Source organism: Cyanistes caeruleus, chromosome 4 (genome assembly GCF_971803275.1).
Source record: "Cyanistes caeruleus chromosome 4, bCyaCae1.hap1.1, whole genome shotgun sequence".
Taxonomy (NCBI): Eukaryota; Metazoa; Chordata; class Aves; order Passeriformes; family Paridae; genus Cyanistes; species Cyanistes caeruleus.
In genome coordinates this window covers 13,668,869-13,688,959 of record NC_141704.1, presented here as the reverse complement: position 1 = coordinate 13,688,959, position 20,091 = coordinate 13,668,869, and the positions used below count along the sequence as shown (strand labels likewise).

General features: G+C 39.5%; 2 protein-coding genes across 6 annotated transcripts in view; one reads left to right on the top strand and one right to left on the bottom strand.

The window, feature by feature from the left end:
• CDHR3 (cadherin related family member 3) overlaps positions 1-19,752 on the bottom strand; it is a 57,306-nt gene extending 37,554 nt beyond the window's left edge. Inside the window, exon 1 of the mRNA XM_086885610.1 lies at positions 19,533-19,752. Coding sequence (XP_086741736.1) covers positions 19,533-19,752 — 220 coding nt within the window. The remainder of the gene's footprint in view (positions 1-19,532) is intronic.
• Positions 19,725-20,091, top strand: part of ATXN7L1 (ataxin 7 like 1) — a 113,275-nt gene continuing 112,908 nt past the window's right edge. For 2 of the 5 annotated variants that reach the window (XM_086886727.1, XM_086886728.1), the window contains exon 1: positions 19,725-20,055. In XM_086886727.1, the coding sequence (XP_086742853.1) occupies positions 19,941-20,055 (115 nt within the window). In that variant the 5' untranslated portion in view covers positions 19,725-19,940. The remainder of the gene's footprint in view (positions 20,056-20,091) is intronic. The other 3 variants (XM_086886729.1, XM_086886730.1, XM_086886734.1) reach the window with 2 other exon arrangements.

Here is a 20,091-nt window from a genome sequence, read left to right as displayed (position 1 = left end):
GGTTTTATTTTCATTTCCTTTCTCTTTAAACACTACAGCTTTTCCAACCCCTGCCTTGGTAGCCTTTCCTAAAATATTAAAATGGTACCTTAGCATCCTACACGAGAAACTTATGCACCATTTCCTTCCATTTCTCAGCTTCCTTTGTACCATTTCTTAGTAACAAGAACAAATAAAAGTCATAGAGTACTACCCATTCTACATTAATCATACCTATTGCAATCCCATACTGGCTAGGTCAGTAATACATTTACAAATACAATTACGAAAAAAGTCCCAGGCAGGTATTTTTCCAGCATTGACTTGTAAACATGTAACCCCCTTTAGTCACTCCATTGACAATTAGCTTGAAGTGCTTGTTAACAAGAAGAGATTCCATCATGCTAATTCTGATTTGGGGATCCAGGTTTAAGTAAAGAACAGCCTAAAATCTGGGTAAGTACACACAGAGGGCTGAAAATGATGCTGTTGTCTGTGCTGAAAACAAGTCTTCCCATTATTCCAGCAGTTATACACTCAAGAGATGAAAGCATTTGCCAGAGAAGAAGGAATCCTTATAGTCTGTCTTTTGCAACAAAGAATTTGAGCACTTATTTTAGGACCACTGGAAATATGAAAGGCATTAAGTTAGCAGAGACTTTTCTGGTCCTTCCCATTCCCTCAGCTCCATCTAGATAAATGTGAACTGAGGCAGACAGATGATTACAAGGACATGAATTCAAGAAAGCTCTAGAGGTACTTGAATGTTCCCAATGTAAAGACCAAGTGACATCAGCAAAGCCAGACAGAAACTCCAGAAAAGCCAGAGGTCTTAGTCCTACTCCCAACAACAGTCATGACAACTGTAAGACATCATGACTTATCATGCTTAAAAATATTACATTTTCTTCTTCCTTAACAAAACACAGAAGTCAGTGATAACAAGTTTTAATATTCTTTCACCCAAGCAAAAGTAGATGTTACCAGCAAGTATTTTGTGTCTTGTGATCTGAGATCAATAATGTGTTGTGGCATAGAACATTTGGTGCCTGCAAGAAATCATGTCACTTGTCCATACCAGATACATATAACACTTGACTTTTAATCGTGTTTTCCAAACTAAGTTCTAGTGCCAGTAGAGTGAAAAATGTGTTAAGGCAAATGAAGTCTTCTTTCTGCATTTACTGGTTATTGGATGAGGGCCTGAACCCATGCAGCAATACTTTGTACCTCATGTTACAGCATTTACTGCATATTACACATTTGTTATTGTAATTGCTTGGCCACCTGAGCTGTTTGGTAAATATATAAACCAGGCTGTGAATAGCAAATGATCCAAGTGCAACAAGAAAGAATGCTCTGGGAAAACATGGGTACACAAACTCTAAGGTTTCTATGTACACAGTGTGATGCACTTCATTTAGTCAAGTATTTTATTATATCAAGAATTACTTAAATGGGCCTTCCCTTTTTATCAGCAAGAGGCATTTGATTATTTTTGCAAAAGCAACGTTGCATTTTAGCACATGTAAAATACTTTCTATTGATTTTGAAAAAACAACCCACAGAAAACTGTGAAACTAACAGAAAAGGACATGGCTGGGCACAGGGTGAGGGCTCAGGTAGTGGAGTTTCACTCAGAGATAGATGGGTTTTTACACATAAGTTACTCCACCCTTTGAACAGGAGGAGTGAGAATAATTCACTACCACCTAACAGTGTGAAATTTTGTTTGTTTATGGTTTCAAGAACTTTGAGATCTTCAGCTGGGCTCTGTGGCTCTCCAGGGGACCAGAAGAGGGGTGTGGTATAAGCAGGGATGTTTTACTCTGTACCTTTGTTTCAGAGTACTTAATTATTGGAAAATCATGATCTTGTGAATTATTGTGATCGTGGTCTCACAAAAATCAATGACAAGCTTAATTTTTAAAGCAATAATTTCAATAAACCTGGACTCCACTTTTGGAGTGGTCCAAAGGCAAAAAAATCCTTATCACACAAAGGAGATAGGCAATAATCATTGCTGGCCCTGTTCCTTGCTGTCTATAGGCTCTTTAACTAGAGAAAACATTTAGAAATATTGCACATGAATAGGGTTAAATTCATCTAGGTACAGACACAGAATTACTTTTTCACAGTTGCTGACTTTAGATTATGCTGATTTTATATGAGAGCAAACATGAGTGGAAAAACTAATCCACTTATAATTGACATGAGGCAACATTATATCTGAGTAATGACTTGACTGAATCTGCCACCACATTAATACACAAAAGGCAGCAGGAAACCAGTGCAATATTCTGGATGTTTATATTTCTTGTCTGTGGATTTGAGCAGCAACATCATGAAGCAGCCTGAGACCATAAGAGCTCTCTTAATGAAACAGAAGATCCCACACAGTAAACCTAGTGTCCAATAAATGTTTTGACAGAGAACTGTGAAGCTGTAAAGGTAGGTGGATGAACGCACAGAGATTTTAAAAAGCCCTACAGCCCAGACTGAGTTTAGTCACATAAAACCTGTCTGTTATAATATCAGCTGCATGGGTGATAACAAGGAAACAAGGTCAGGATGTGTCCCTTTGCTGTGTATTGCTCCCCTGACCATTGTAGGAGCTGAGGGAATATTGCCATCTAGTGCTACACAGAAATCCAACTGTCTAAACAGAAAAGAGCCATTTAATTCATGTAGGCAATGATGACAAAACATCCTAAAACCCAGCTATGTTATGTGCCAGGGACATCCTTTTGGTCAGTGCCTTTGTGAGGTTTGTTATTAGAAATGATACATTTTTCTCCTTTAAAAAATTACTGTGTGTGGGAGCTGAGTCATAACACTTCAGAGGAAAGACCCTGTTCTGTTGTTCTGAGATAGTGAAAAAAGTGCAAAATATTCTCATAGCTGCTTAGCAAGTAGCTGCCAGAAGGATGGGATGCTGTTGAGAATGGGATTTATCTTGCCTGCCTTAAATTTACTAAAACACAGACCAGACAGTATGTTATTGTTCTATGGTCACCCTAGACTTCTTTTGGAAGCAAAGAGGCACTGCTGGGGCCCAGCTGGTGTGGCCAGCTTTAGCTGTTGCATTTAGGATGTGATGTATTATATTAGGATTAGGGAAGTGATGTACTTTTGAAACATCTGTTTCTCTGCAGAGACAACAAGGGAGTTTGGGGGTATCTGGTTCTGATGTTTGGAGCCTTTGAACCTTCAGTACCTGTCTCTCTGTACCATTTTTTAACTAGATAGGCAATAATTTCGAGGACCTGTTGGTGGAAAAAACACCACTTTTAGACTTCTAAATTCCATGATCTCAGTTGTGTGATTCTCATTCAGGTTGTGGGGCCACATGTACTCATACAGAAACTCCTGCTGGCCAGTACCAGGGCACACTTGTTGCTGGGCAGGTGCACTGGGCCATGACGCATTTCATATTCACCTCTGTGTGCAGCAGCATTATGAAGTTCCTGTTATCGTGCCAGAAAGGGCCCTTAGGGGTGACAGAGCAGTTCAGATCCCTTCAGCCAAAACCCTGCTGAGCCTGAGATGAGGGGGTTTCAATCAGCACCTATGTTTGAGATACTTTTAATAAGGCCATCAACTCACTTATCTATGCTACCAAATATGTGCCAGATTATAACAATTTTCAGTCATTGCCCATCTGGAGCAGATTCAAACCAGTGGTTGATTTTCAAAAGCAATTTGAAAATCAAAATCAGTTAAGTAATCAAATCTTCCAAAGCTGCAAATAATGTCCAGATTTTCAAGCCAGCAACATCATGTTTATAAATGTTGACTTAAAATTACTTAAATGTCCCACCAGTACCCCTGAGTTAATTGCCATGTTATTGCTTGTGGCTGTGACTTTCCCACTATTTCTATCTACTAGACATGTAAAGGAAAGGATTAAATCAAAAGGAGCATAAGAATCAATAATATAAAAAAATAGTCTTTCAGTATGAGAAAGTTTTAGACACCCACCACTCCTTTTCTTTTAAATAGAATGAGTGCCAATTGAGCAAGAGTCTGCTAAGTTAATTGGCTTATATTTTAAAAATCCATTATTTCACATCATCAGATATAAATCTCTGCATCAAATATAAATCCTTTCATTTTCTACAATGATTTTAAATTTGCTGCAAAAAGTGTGTATCTGAAATTCCTCCAAATGAGGTATTATTTAGATAATAAAATGTCTCACAATAATACTACTGTATAAAGTTACTGATGTCAAACTCTGCCAGGACTTTTAGGGTTGTTTTCTTTGCTTTTGTTCATTTGGCAAAGTCTTTAAATGTGGTATTAGAAAATAAGTAATGTTTATTATTTTTGTGCACCAAAAAATGTGCACACTCCTGAGTGTCCATAATGTGAATTAAAATTCCATCTGAAAAGGAACCTGAAAAGCAAGGGATTCTAGATTTATAAACAGGTTTTAAAGCACCTAGAAATGTGACTTTCCAAAGCCCTCACTCTTAGCATCTCAATTCCCCATAACTAAGTTTAGCTAAAAAAAATATCTAAGCTAACAGCTTCCAGAAATAAATAGCAAGAAACTGGCAGCAAATTCTGGAACTCCCCCATACCTCTTAGTCCATGGGGACACAGACTGACCTTTCAGATGCAATACGAACCCAACTGATTTCCTCAGGCTTTTGCATGAAATGAAGCCTGACTCAGACAGTTTGGGTGTTCCAGGCAGGCAGGAAAGGATTACTAACATTAGCTCAATATCTTAATTGCTGGACTTAAGAGGCTGCATACTGCTGGATCCAGCACAGAGAGAAAGCTCTCACTGACTTCACCAGGATCTGGATCAGTCTTTTAAAGTTTGAAGGAGCTGGGGAAGTGGCAGGAAAGATGGATGGCAGATTTTACCTGCTGTACAAACTGCTGGGACTAAACTGACATTGCACCAGCTGAGCCTTTACACCAGGACATGCAGTTTTATGAAGCTCTGACATAAAATAGATTCACAAAATGTTTTCCTGTGCTAAGGAGCAGCAGTGAGATGACACGCCAAATCTCTTTAAGAATCAAGAAGTGAACACCCCAGAATGTCCACACACCCAGCAGTCTGGCTGGCTGAAGTCTTAACACAAAGAAGGGTGGTGTCCATTTAAGTTGAACATCAGCACCTATTTTTCTTCTGTTTCAATCAACATTAATGGCAAGTGGTGGGGCTTGCATATTTTGCTTTACTGGTATTTGCAAACATCTGAGATTATTTCCTTGCATAAAACATTTTTCTGAGCCTGGACCTTTTTATTAATGAAATCAGACTAAGCTGCACAGTCCACTCAGTTGTGTCATATCAACCTGGGCTGTCTCAGGCTAATGCACCCGCACAAGTGCTGGTGTTGCTGCACAGGGAACTGGATCCATGAATTGAGGCTGGATAAGAAGTGACCAAGTGGATGATATGTACAGGAACAAATGGACAGGAAATAGGGGTCTGGGCAAAAAAATTCCTGTGGAATACAGCCTGGAACACGCCCTTTGTTTATGTTCAGATGTGGAGTAATGCTTGTTCAGTTTGTGGGATACAGCAAGAATGGGTTTTAAAGGTCCCGAAGCCCCTAATGTTGTTGTTGCTTCTGTTTAAACAACAAACAAACAAAAAAAAGTGCTAAACATTATACTGTTAGTTTTTTTTCTGTTGAATTAAATGCTATGTGAAATAGCAGAGGGACAGTCACCATGTCCCAGCCAAATGGTTTGTTTGTAGCAAATTATTTTCTATTTTTAATGAAAAAGAATTTAATAAAGTCAGAAACAAACTACATCTTGACAGATTAGCAGAATTGCTGCTGTTAAAATAAATTTGTTGCCAGATTTGTTTACAAAACTTATTTTTTCAGGGATGGGTGAACTTCCTGGAATTTGCCAATCTTTTGAATAAATATTGTGGAGGATTTGTAAAATGAGAATTAATTAAAACTTTTCCTGTGAGTGCAGACCAGACATTTTTCCCAGTGTAAATAAATTGCTTGAAAGCTAAAGGGAACACTTTGAGGGAGGTGGGTGGAGAGGCAAGGAAATTTGAGAACTGTCTTTCCTTTTCCAAACAAAATTTGGGGTATAACAACTATGACTAATACAGGAATTGTAATTTATATATTAGATTTGATATATCCATTTTTAACTTGCTTCACAGTTCTGAACTGACCTCAAGATATTTGACTTCAGCTTTCAAGCTCCTCAGAGATTTGTTTATTTTTCTACATATCTTTTTGGTTTGGCTGCTTCTGTACAATACGTGGCAGATGTGCTCATTTCTGGATGTGGAGCTTTTTGATACTGGCTCCTATATATGATTTGTGTCGCTCTAAGAAGGCTTTGCAGTGCTAGCTTGGGTGGTATCACTACCTCAGACAAAGAGATAAGCTTACTGTCATCATCCATTCATTCTGCTGGGATAAGGGAAAGAATCAGATAATGAAATGATTATCCTAGCCAGGAAGAAAACAAGGACAAGTGTTTGCATTCCACCTTTTAATTCACTGCAAGATGGTTTTATTGGTGGGATTTTTGGACATTTTATTATTTTTACAAGTTATCATGACAAAAATATTCTTCATCTATGAAACAGCAGACAGCAAACCTTCTACTCTTTCATGCATAAAGTCAAGGAAGTGTCACTAAAGTTCCTTAGAAGGATTTCTCAGTGACTTCTTTGGAAATGAAATCCAAAGATAGATTTCTAATAAAAAGACAAACATTCCTCCAATTTAGACTAAGATTTTTCACTTTTTTTTTTCTTTTTTTTTTTTTTTTCCCTGGCAGAATGTCCCTAACCTGAGAAATTAGTCTTGGACAAAAGCCTTCAGTGCTACAATTTGGAATACATTGTTTCAGACAGGGGCAGAAGTCAGTCTAGCCGTGGATAGTCTGCAGCGGGCAGCAAGAACTTGAGGGACACCATTACTACTTATCGAGGTGAATCAAGTACATGGGCCATCAGTAAGTCCTACAAATAAATTACAAAACAGTTCATGGATTTCACAGAAGACACAGGATTTTAAACCATGCAGTATTCAGGCAAACAGTCTTTCTTTGATTCTTTAGGTATCAAATCAGAAGGATTGATTCTTCCCAATCACTTTTCTCTAAAATTTTTCCAGCTTTTAATATTACCATGAATGGTCTTAAAGGTTTGATTAGTTAGAGCTACCACACACTGCTGCTGTACTAATTAAATTAAACTCCAGTGGGTCCATCCTTCCAAAGCCTTGTGCATTTGAGCAGTGTTTCCCACGGTCATATGTATGAAGCTGCATGTTGGCAGGATGGATAAGAATCTCTGCTTTAAAGACAGCCTCAAGCTTTTGCTTAAAGAGGCTAACACTGCCACTAACAACTAGGAAATCCTGGCAGATAGTCCACATGAATATCTCTTTCTATATTTGCACAATGTCAAACACACTATCAGCACTGAATAAAAAATAATCATAGAAACCTGGAGTCAGCCAGGAAATAGCTGTGAATGAGACATTCATATTTTAAAACCTGAAACTGCAATATTATCTTGTTGTGATTCTGGGAAAACTATTCTTTTCCTTTTCCCCTCTTGTTTTCTTTTCCCAAAAAAGAAGAAATGCTAATACTGCTGCCAAAGGTACCAAAAAAACTTTATTTGGTCCTGTATTACAGAATTAAACATCTAAAGTGTTCTGCCTCCTAAATCCTTTTAAAGAGAAAAATGGAGAACAGTGCTGATTTTAAATCCAAATAATTTATTTCTGAGTGAAAAAAAATTAGAATACAACTACATTATACGGGAGAAAAAGGAAGAGAAGCAGAAAAACATTTTCATAAGGCAATCTTGCTTTTGATAATGTCTTGGCAAAGTTGAATTTTTTTCTAAATTTAATTGAAACTCTCTGTTTAAAAGGATTTATATTAGCCACAAATCTTTGAAACAATGAGCAAAATTAATGAGGAATTCAGTCTCCATCTCTATAGAAATAATAATGAAGGACAACTCTCTGTAGTAAAACTAGTTGAAATTGGTAACTCTTATTTAATTCAGAATCTTGACAAACATTCAGGGTTACTCCTTCTTCACAAAAGAATCATTTATTTCTCCTTTTCTGTTCAGATGAAGGGCTCCTATGGCAGACTAAGCATGTTTTAAGACTGTATTTTTGTGGTTACAGATGAGAAGAAACAGATTCTTACTTTAAAATCTGGTTTTATAATTGTTGATGGGGATATACACAATTTTATTTTTTTTTCATATATTGGTCACCTTTAACAGAAATACAAAAATATATGAGATCTGAGGACTGTCCCAGTATAATCAAATTGCAATTAAGTTAATCCAGAAGCATTTGTCAGAAGATATAATGGCAAGGATTATAAAGGAGAGGAATAAACTGAAAACACAGAATGCCAAAAATCACCATCTGCTGAGATGATGGGAGAATCATGCTCAAAGCTGTTAAGGTGTTACTAGAGCTGTTGTCTGTTACAACATTAAATAGTTAATTGCAGTTCATGGGTTTTAAGTAAAGGGACTGGGGACTGCTTTTTACCATAGCAACCACGAAAAAGAAATCTCTTCCAGCATGTGTGCAACACGCGCCAACAAAAAAGCAAAGAAAATAAATATATTTGGAATTCGGCATTTCAACTATAATTATTTGGAGAAATTTCTCTTTCCAAATTTACATTCAGAGCATCCTGGAGAGAATTAGATGCTCATTCCAAATTTACCACATGTCTTTCCTGAGGGACAAGAAGATGTATTACATTCTGTATCTTTTCCCACTAACAACTGTTAGGATGACTCCTGCTGCTTAGGTAAATAGAGTAGGGAAGTGAAAAAATACAAAAGAAAGGAAAACTTTATCATCTCACTAATGTGTGGCCACGTGTGCTGCAGACAGGGTGAGGGTATAAATGCATTGGTCAAGATCATGTGTACCATTGCTTACCTTCTGCAGGCCAACCATATCTGCGGTCAGGTCAGATCACTGAGGTCAGCCTACTTGTGATCTTTGAGCGCAAGAAATATGTTATGGTGACGATACTGATTGTTTAATCCCAGGTCAGGTCAAGTTTGAGACAGGGACAGGAGAAAAGGAAAGTGACAGTTACATCATCATAATGCCTAAAATACTAGCACATAATATTTTGGTGCCAGTGGTACGCCTTATCCATGTTACTTTTTAAAATAAAATGCTGATGAATTCAACCATCTTTCCAGACATGGCTCCATTTTGATGGAATAGTTGTTTTGAGATATGATTTTTCCAAAGCATTTGCGATGTCCAGACAGCTGTAGAGCCAGCAGATCAGAGAGGCAGCCCAGCAAATTACCTGGAGCAATGACCTAAAAGGTGAGCCAAGCAGGTGAAAAGCAATGGGGAGCTAGAAAGAGGGAGGTCCTGCTGGTTGCTATCCCTAGAGGATGTCCCAAGGGCAGGAGGCAATAGGAAGGATTGTATTTCACTAGCCCTGAAATAACTAAAGGTTTGAATATGGAAGTGTTTTTAAAACATCTATTGTAGCTGCTGAAAACAATTATGTCTGTGGCATCTGCCAACTCTCATAATTATCTGCTGTTGTTTTAAAAATGTGTATGGGAAATTTTACAAAATCTAGGACCAATAATCCCATGGCTGACACAGCATGCTCTTAGACTCTTACACCACAAATGTAGTGTGAGAACAGAACAGAACAGAACAGTTGGCTACATTAAGATTCAGATTGACAAAGACAGACTGAGGGGGTTTTGTCAGCTAATGTAAAAATTTCCATAGGCAAAAACATTACACCCTGAATAAATGGAGGAATTCACCCTCATATGAGCACTTTCAGAACCCAGAGATGCTATTCAAATTTTCTCTACAAATCCAGAAGACACAGGTTCATGGCTCTATTCACCTGTAAGCTCTCCACACAAGACATTTCTAACCCCTCCAATGTAGACTTACCTTTCAATTTCAATTCCTATTGTATTGCTAGTATATATTGTGTTTCTCAAGGCGCTGTTGTTAGGTCTTGTCACCACCAAAACTCACTCTGCTTCCATACAACCTCTAACATTCTATTTTTTTATAAGAGTATGACATAAGTTTTGCTCCATTGGTTACACACAACTTTAGAAATATTCAGAAGTACCCAGCTCTACTGCAACATGAGTACATTACTCAATAAAATGCCACTGCTTATGCTATTAATGGCTTTCAGTGAGTTGTATCAATTTTGCTAATTATGACAATGTGGGAAGGCACAGAAAAAGGGTTCCATCTCTCCTGTAAACAGAAGAGTAGACACCTCTCTTTATAGAAAACTGACAGTCAATATATGCTTAGAAAAATAATCTGCTGCAAAACTTTTCAGCCCACTATACATAAAGCATTCTTATTTGCCAGCTTTCCTATGTCACAGGCCACAACATATTGTATTATTTTGAAGTCACCAGTACCTGCAGTACCAATACTCTTCTTAGTGCAGAAGGAAAAACAAGCATTGTTTTATCAGATTACTACAGAATATTTGAATGTCAATATGAATGCAAGTAAAATTGTAGGAGCTCAGGCTTAGTATTCACAGAAAGAGATTCCAATTCCATAGAAAGAGGAAGAGGAGTTCATGCTTAATTAATGGTTTGAATTTGAGTATTTTCAAATCATCTATTATTATTGTTATATATTATTTGGCATAATTAAATACAGACAGGGAATCCACAGATGCCTGCTGTCTCCTAAAGAAAAAGCACTTTTTTCTCTGTCAATTAAAGGATTTGGGAAACAGCAGCTAGTTCTGTTTATAATCTTGGATCAAATGGGTATCTGAAGTTGAATTACAAGATTCTCAAATGCTAATTTTGTAATGATTTTTAGTTTAATTTTTTCCCTTTTGTTCACTTTTCATCGATCTTGTCACTTTTGCATATACCAGATGTCACATGCTGAGTATCTACAAAATAGGATTTGCTTCAATGCACAGATCTGTACCACTGGATGTTATTAGTCAGTTAAAATGTTTGATGGCCAAAAATGTACAAAGATTCTCTTAATCCGAGCCTGCAATGTTGCAGTTTTAGCTCACAGGCATTCCAGAAGTATACACCCTTCGTAAGTAACATGGGATATTTTTAATGACGTCTGAACTTTTGTCTTCTTTACTAGCTATGGTTTCCATTTAAACCCAAAGCAGTATTAGTAGTATGCTTATACTTGGATTGCTTAAAGAAAGAGTGCCTCAGGAACACTCAGGTGGTTTGGAAACCACAGGTTTTCAAAAAATAAAAAAGGACTATGTATTTTTCATTATCATTAAGAGGAGGATTTAATTAAAAGATTCACTTGATCTGTGAGACAGTAACTGAGGTCCATCCACATCACGTCTCTGCAACCACATTGCCTTTGTAAAAGGTCAGGTGAAGTCTGATGACAGAAGTTCGGGACAGCCCATGAGAGGTTTATACATGTAAGTTAATGCTTAAACATCACACATAGGTTTTACTTTGGGTTCATTTAGTTGTCAAACACATCACTAACTATACCCCAACTCCTGCTAAGGCCTTCGAGATCCATTTTGACTGAGTACAGAACTTGCAGTGCTTACCAGAAGATACTACATCTGACTCTTACGGGTTGTAAACGGAATCTTATTAGGACAAAGCTCCTTGCAGAGTTAGCACAACGATGCAAAGAGCTACAAGAGAATTCCCTGTATAATAGATGAGACACAATTGATTTCTGGCACTCCACTTCTAGCCTCAGCCAGAAATACAAGATGAACAGGCTTGCTTTCTTCTGTGATTTCAACATGTCTGCTTCCTGTACAAGCTGGAAGTAGGACATACCATAACAACTGGCAAAACATTTCAGAACCTCGAGCAAGATGTGATTGGAGCCAGCTTCTAGAAGCAGAGAAGGCTTGGGGAGTCTTGTGAGCAGGCTGGGCCCTCTCTGCTCTCCACTGATCCAGGGACCAAATGTGCCCGTACCAAAGGTGTAACAGATTCTCACTCTAACCTCTTTTCTGGCTGGTCCTAAACTTTCACAGCCAGGCTGAAGGACACTCGAGTGACTGCCAAACACTGAGGGACATCCCTCCCAGGCTGAAATCTTCTGGCAATCTGTGGGTGCCTTCCCTCAGCCCACTCACACATGGCACCTGGCCCCGCCAGAGATGAGTCCCTGTCTACTGTGGGGATCAGTGAGCTGCTGAGACGGGGGACTGCCAGGGCACCAGCACTAGTGGAAAATGATGGGAGAGGAGGCAGACCCCTGCACTGAGGCCAAGGGACTCCAGCCAGGGCCAGGGGAAGGACCATTGGCTTCCCAGGGAGAGGCAGAGGAGAGTTGGCTGCTGAGAGGAGGGGAGAAGGAAAGGGGACAGGCCTCAAGACAAGAGGAACCATTTGGAGAAGAAAAGAGGGCAACTCCAAACAGCTTTGTGATGGAAGAGGCAGCTCACTGGTAGAAGAGGTAACTCAGGACGGGGAGGGATGTGCCCTCCACTACGGGAGACATGCGAAAGGAGAGGAAATTCTCCTAACTGCAAAGTAGGGGATAGAAAACAAGGCATTGTATATTAAAATACATGATCACCTCTGGTGAGGCAGCTGGATCCAAGTGGGATGGTGGCAAGAGAGTAGCTGAGAGTGAAAAACAGGCCCCAAACTGCTGTTCCAGTGGAGCAATCTGGCACAAGATGAAAACACACCACACAAGGTTAGGGTAAAGTGACAGAAAAGTGGGAACAAAATTCAGAAAAGGGAAGCATTTGGGAGAAGGAGAGATACAAACTGGACAAATATGGCATCTGTGCTGAAAAGGAACGGGAGAAAATTGGCTACAATGCAATGAGGGAAAGGCAGGAAGCTGCTGTTGTGTGCTGCCACCACACACAAACATGGCTGGTGAATGGAAAGTTATAATATACATTATTCATCAGGGCAAATTTAATTTTTAATGAAAGAATATTTCTATGCCTACCTCACGAGAAATGTGTGAAGATCTTTGGGGACTCATGTTTTGTGGTTTTGGTTATTCACACGGGCATTTTGAGAGAGCAAAGCACAGGAAAGCAGCACGCTATTTGAAAGCAGACTTCACACTGAGGCAAGGTAACTTTCTCCATCCCCAAGAGGTTTTATATCTCAAAATCTAAGGAAGTTTGCTCTGTCTTTCAAAAATGCAGGGAACTCCTACAGCTTTCTTACTTTCTGTCTCAACTAGACAGTTAAGAGCCTTCTTCTAAAATCTGGATATGGCCTTTGAGAATATTATTTTATTTTTTAATAAAAATATTATTTTTAGTTTGTTATTTCAAAAATATTTTAAATAAAATATTATTTTTAATTCGTTACTATTATTTACCAAAAAATCTCTTTCAAATAAAAAAAAACAAACAACAAACCAAACGACAAACAAAACTGATGAATATTTAGTAAGTATAAGACAAGTGATTTGCTGCACCAGTGATAGATATGTTTAAAAATTTTAAGAAATAGTAAGAAACATGCAGTGATGATGCTTTAAAACAATTTGTCTGAGATCTTTCCTGGCTACCTGTCAATACAAGCAAACTGAATTTTAGCCTGGCAAGTACTCTTTGGCAAGTACTCTGTCATTCACGTCTTCCAGTTTCCAAAACATCCACATTAGTCCTCACTCTTCTGTAGTAGATGCACTCCTCTGACCTGGTCTAATCTTCAGTTTCTTGCCACAAGAGCAGCTGATGAGGTGTTATACCAAGGACTCTGGGTACTGTGTTTTAAGAAGGGAGTTTGAGATCCATGTTTCGTACAGGTTATACTATAGTATGGAGACTGGATTTTCAGGTGTTTGGTGGAGGTCGAGACATGGGGAATGTTTTTGAGGGAAAGTATTGGCAACTGAGATGAGTCAGAAACAGAATTTTCAGAGACTCCTGGCTGAAACCCGAAACTGTTGCAGAAAAAAAAAGAAACTGTTTTGTTTCTCTGAAGCAATTGGTAAGTTCTGGAGTTCAGTGAGGATACATCTCTGCACTGCACAAAGATGGCCAATGGTACACTGATAGTTACCATTGCAGCTTTGGTATAAGAAATACTCCAGCAATGGTAATAAAGAAGAAAACTTATCTTCTGGAAAAGACAGTACAGTAGTAGGTTAATGCATTTAGGTGACAACCAACACTTGAGAAAAATCGTTTAGAACAAACTTTAAGGCACTGGAGCAAAAAGATGTGCAATTTTTTTCACGGTGCTTGCATAACTCTTTTGGGTTTGAAAAGTGCAGTAGCTATTGATTTCCATCTCTAGTTCATACCCTTACTTTTGGTACCATTTTTTCTTTAAACTTCCCAAAGTTCAGTGTAATAAGTTACCTAATTATGCATTGTCTGTTCAAAAACCTGTGCAGTACACCTCCCTTTAAATTTCCTGTTTCATCTGATTAGTGCTGCTGTAGCATTTCAAGCATTGCTTTGTTTTATGTGAAGCAATTTACAACCATCTTTTGAGAAACCACTTTTTGTTGGGATACAAGAGTATCACACTTTGAATTTCTTTTTCAGTTCTTCATTTTTTCTGACTGTTTCTTTTTTAAGTGCTTGTTTCTTTGGCTAAGATGGAATCAAAAGAATAATTCAGATTTTTTTTCTTCTGTTATTTCAGAGGACATTAAAAATAGATTTCTCTGCTATAAATGTCTATTTAATACCATTTTCTAGCTCAAGTCTGCTATGATGGTACTCATAATATTTGAGACACCTTCTGAAATTACAGAGAGATCAGAAATATTACAGGGACTGCACTTTTGGCCAGAGTGGCTCTAGGGAGCCTGGCTCATAGTGGCTTCTAGATTTGGCTTGCTAATTCCTGAGTTGTTGCAATGGCCATCCTGTATACATCTTTTTGCAGAACCCTAGATATAGGACTTTTTAAAAAACATCCTATTTATTTAATTAATTCAGCTACTCTAACTATCACATACTAGAAATTGCTAGCATACTAGAATGTTACATTGTACTAAAAAAGTTTCAGAATCTGTTTTAATACAGAAATGCAGGACTATGCATTTGGTGGATTTTGTACCTTTTCAATACAAACATCTCTGGTAACCTGAGGTGTTGCTGTAGCATTAAATAGAAATTTCTTTTATCCACTGTGGAAAGACAGACTGCAAACAGATGACTGCAAATAGATAATCTACAGGTTTAAAATTAGCACAAGTGTAAAAGTCCACCATAAAAATAGTTTGCACAAAGGTAAATGTACAAGTTACTTTTGCACTCCTCAAAATGCTGAAGGATTAAACTTTCTGCACCACTGTGACTGACAACCAGCTACTTTGCTGTTGCTTTTCTTATGTAACTCCATCACTGACTATCTGTAAGAAAATCTTGTGATTCATTTACTGCTCTATTTCCACCAAAGCAGATACCTGTGTTCATAAAACTGTCTGCTATGTAATAATTTCTGCAATATAAGACAAAACCACCATTGTGGTAAATCCATTGCACAACAGGATCCTGGGAGGTACTTATGAATCTCCTTCCAAACTGCTTAAATCATGACTCTGCCACAAGTATTATATGTTTATAATCTTGTTATGATATTGAGGCCTTATACAGCTGGTTTTTTATAATACTTTTGTAGCCTGTTTAAAGCCATCTGGTGAACGTATTGCCAGGTATACGTGATTTTGTTGTTGTGACTACACACACACCCTTAGCAGTCTCATGGTATTTTCTCAGTGTATGACAGTACAATTTAAGTTAAAACATGTCATTACAAACATTTATTTGTACATGGTGACTATGTATGATGTTCCTGATAGCCACATGTGAGCATTGCTGTTTTAGTTTGTCATGTCTTCCCATTCACATCCTGAAAATTACACAAAAATGTTGGATTGGTCTCCAAATAAGCCAAAGATTGATATGCAGCTTTGGATCTCTTCTAATATCATAACTTTTACTGCGCTTTTATAAAGCCCAAGTCTTTAACTATGATTCTAATAAATAGATACAGGAACATATGATTTTTATCTTCTGGTTACTTGGCAAAAAGCTTGCATTTGGAGATCATCTTATTAAAAGACCAATGATATATGGATTAAAAAGATTAGAGGTTTATCTGTATTTTGCCATTTATTAATTAAAGACCATAATTTGCTTATAGTTTACCTTTTTAATACCATGTTATGATTGGATCACTGTAGTATTAAGAAACTGCAACCAAAACCAAGGCTGCATTACCTTGAATTCTGAAAAAACACATAGAAAAAGGAAGCTTCTGCTTGACAATTGAAATAAAAAAATCCTCAGGGAGCAGGGAAGGAAAAAAGGATCTTTCCTGACTGAATTATTTTTCTGTGGCACAGTGACTTCTTCGAGGTTATAGAAGAATTAAATTTCTGTATTGGTGAGCAGGTGGAAAAAAACCAGAGGATGCTTAATCTACACTTACATGTGCAGATTTTTTTACTGAATTCCTAAGGAAATAAGACTTCTGTGACCATGTTTATGACTTTCTCTCTTTTTATTTTCTCCCTACACATAAATTTTGGCCCAACTGATTAATAAAAACAAATCTGAAAGAGGAATTAAAGTCTTAAATAGGTTTGTCTTTCTAAGAATTTTGTGGAAGCAGATGTCAGGAGAAGAAGAAACCATCTGAATAGTCTTGCTACAGTAAAGCTGCAGCTCAAGTTCACATTCACATGACAGAACTACTTATACACCTAACAATGGGAAAACTTTCAGGATGTCATGTCAGCTCTCTTCCTATTTCGCCATAAGGCTCTGGAGCACAATCCCAGCTGTCCATGCGATATACACTTGTTCATTTGACATTGATGTAGAGTGAAATAAAGGTGTTCTTGGGGAGAAGCCCTGGTGGAGAAGTGAGGATACTTTTCTGCAGCTTCAGGACTTGCACCCTACAGAGACAAACTGACAGCTGGTTTGCTCAGGGATGGTGTTATTTCTTGGTGAAGATCATAGTGGTAGCATAGATGTAATCAAAGCAAAACTCACACATTTAAACAAAAGATGCTGATCACAGGAAAACTGGGCATATGTGTACATGTGTCAGTCAGGGACATGTTTTAGTGATGGAATTATGGTTAATGGTTGGTCTCAAAGGTCTTTTCCAATCTAAATGATCCTATGATTCTGATTGTGGAACCATTTGTTTAATTGTTCATAAATACATAAGGTAGGGAGGAGAAATTCCTTGGGGAGGGCTCTGGAAACCTTTCTCTTAAACTGTAAGTTACTGGATCGTTTCTTTTTAGGAAGGAATTGGTACATCTTAAATCTTTGATTTAATGCTAATTTTCCTTCATGCGGTCTGTTTCTCTTGAGAACCTTGACTGTAGTTCTGCAGTGTGTCATGGTAAGCAGCATGTAGCTCAGTGCCATGTGTTAAAGCTGTAAAGTTTCTTCACTTTTTTTTTCCCCCCCCCTTGGTTTAAGGCAGCTTATATTAAATACTTTACCCCTCCCTTTTTTTCTCAGTTGTATGGTCAGGAATTCTTTTACTACTTGTGTATGCTGTGGTAGTGTTTAATACTAGTTAGACGTTTGGCCACGCATACTTCCCTGAAATCTAATGTTGCCTTTCATTGATGGGGATTTCCTGGGTGCTCACATGCCTTTCTTTTGTATCTTCTCTCCAGATACACATCTTGGGTAGTCACAGCAGTTATGCTCTGCAGTTTAACTTCTCTAATTATGAGACTATTTGGCCACTGTCAAGACATTTGTTCAATTATCTTGCAGCGAATTTGAACACAAGTGTCAAACACGGTTGACTATTCACTTCATGTCATTTATCATTCCTTCTAAGGAATTCCATCTTGCTATTCCTGACCAAAGAGTTTTTCAGTATAGTGGGCAGTCTCAACCTCAACTCAAGCAATTTATGCCTATTCTTTATTTTTTCTTCCTCATTGATGATTAGGTGTCCTTTTAATTAAAAACATCAAACATATTCACTACCAGCTGAATTTTGTTAGATTAAGTAAAACTCTTCTCAAATAATAGAATCTTAATTCCTCTGATCCTTCTCATAACCCTTTCCACACATTGGTTTGTTTTTTTTTTGTTGTTTTTTTGGTAGGAAGATTAATTTAAACTGGTGGATGGAACTGCACATAATATTCCTGAATAGATCTTGCCAGGGCTACATCTCAACTACCCTTCCAGCTTCTGGAAATTCCACATATAGTCTATGAAAGTCATATGCCTATGAAGTCTATGAAAGGTCATGCATTCTGTCTGCTTCGTGATGGCTGCTAACAAGCCAGCTGTGGTTGCCTGCTTTTATTTGAAGGGTATTTTGGTGAGCTTTCCGCTTCTTTGATGATGTTACTGAAGTTTCTTGTAGCTAATGTTTACTTGACTGGAGGCACTCTGGCTAGGCCATACAGAATGAAAGCTTTTAGTCTCACCTCTGAGTATTAGGGATGGGACTTGTATATTCCAGTTACTTTTTGGAAGAGGTGGAGTATGTTGACAGTACACATAAGGCAACAGTGTCTGTCCTTTGCCCCAAATCTTTATCTGTTAGCACTGTAAAGAGCTTAGTCTTAATGAAGTTGTGGGAAATTTAGTTAAATCCACTCTAGACTGCAGCACCTTACACCTTTTGACAGGCAGCAGTGCTGATTTCAGCAACTCCTGTCCTGTCCCTCTGGCCACAGCTCCAACCTTTGAGCAGGCCTAAAATGTTTAGGGATGTTATTGTTGTTTGGTTTGGTTTGGGGCTTTTTGGGGGGGGGGTGGGGGGGAGTTGGGTTGGTTGGTTTTTTTTTTTTTTTGGTTTGGTTTTTGGAGGGGGTTTTTTTCAGTCCACATTAATTCCGTGCTCTGCTTCAGTATTGCCTAACAATGGTTTGAACCAGCAAAATGTGAACGAGTGTCTGGGAACAGATACAGGACAGGGACCGGACCATGCAAAGCTCACTTCACCACCCTGAGAAGTGTCTGTTGAGCCATTAACTTCAGTCATCACCACCCCTAAAGGGGCTGCAGAGCTGTATGAAAGACACTACGTGAGGGATATGCGAGGCTGCTTAAATGAAACCCAGTCCTTCATTGGGAATGTTTATATTTGGCTTAAGAGGTGTGAACTGAAGCAACAGGCTTATGCTGAAACTCCTAATCCAGAGCAGGTATACTGAGTATAAAAATTTTCACAGTTATTTTCTATTCTTACCTTAATGGTGAAATAAGCAAAAAATTATACTACCCTAAATTAAAATCATGTATGTCCCATAGGTTATGTAGAGCGAGATGAAAACCTCAGTATTGTTTGAGTAGCCGGACCTGCGAGTTCAGAGCTGCAGTACCGTAGCCTAGAACACCAAAACGAGAAAAAAAAAATCCCATTTGCAAACAAACGAAGCCTACTACAGATCAGGCAGTATTCGGACAACAAAATGGCTGTGGTTGTGGCTATAGGTGATCCACAAGAGCGCAGCTGGAAGTAGGGGAGCGGGGGAGCCCCAAGCCCGCACTCCGGGTCCGGTTCGCGGCCGCGCTGGGGCGCGGAGGGGCCGTGCCGCAGTTACCGAGAGCCCGTCCCAGGGACTTACTGCGGGGAGCTGCGAGACGCGGGGCGCGCAGCCCTGAGGCGCACACGGCCGGCGGCTGCGCCTTCCCGGCGGGGCTCCCGGGCCGCCGGCCCCGCTCCGCTCCGCCAGGCCGGGCCGGTGCCGGAGGGCAGCGCGGGGGCTGCGCGGGTCCGGCGCCCCTCGGGGCGGGCGCGGGCCCGGTGCCGGCGGCGCGGGGCGCAGGCGCGGGGGGCGCGGGCATGCGCGCTGTGCGGCGGGGAGCCCGATCTGATAGGGAGCAGGGGCTGACACTACCCCCGTGTGGGCGGCGGAACGTCCCGAGGATGACGTGCGGCGTTCTCGAATCCCGTGTCTCGCTCGCTCGCTCGCCGCCGCCGCCGCCGAAGGAAACGGGAAAAGCAACAAGGAGGCAGGAGCAGGCGCGGCGCCATGGCGGCCCTGGAGCGGCCCGTGCCCAGTCCCGAGGCGTTCCTGGGCCAGCCCTGGGCCGCCTGGGTGCGGGAGGCCGCCCCCCCGCACGCGCACGGCGCCGCCCCCCCGCACAGTAAGGGCAGGGACCGGCCGCGGTCCGGCTCCGCAC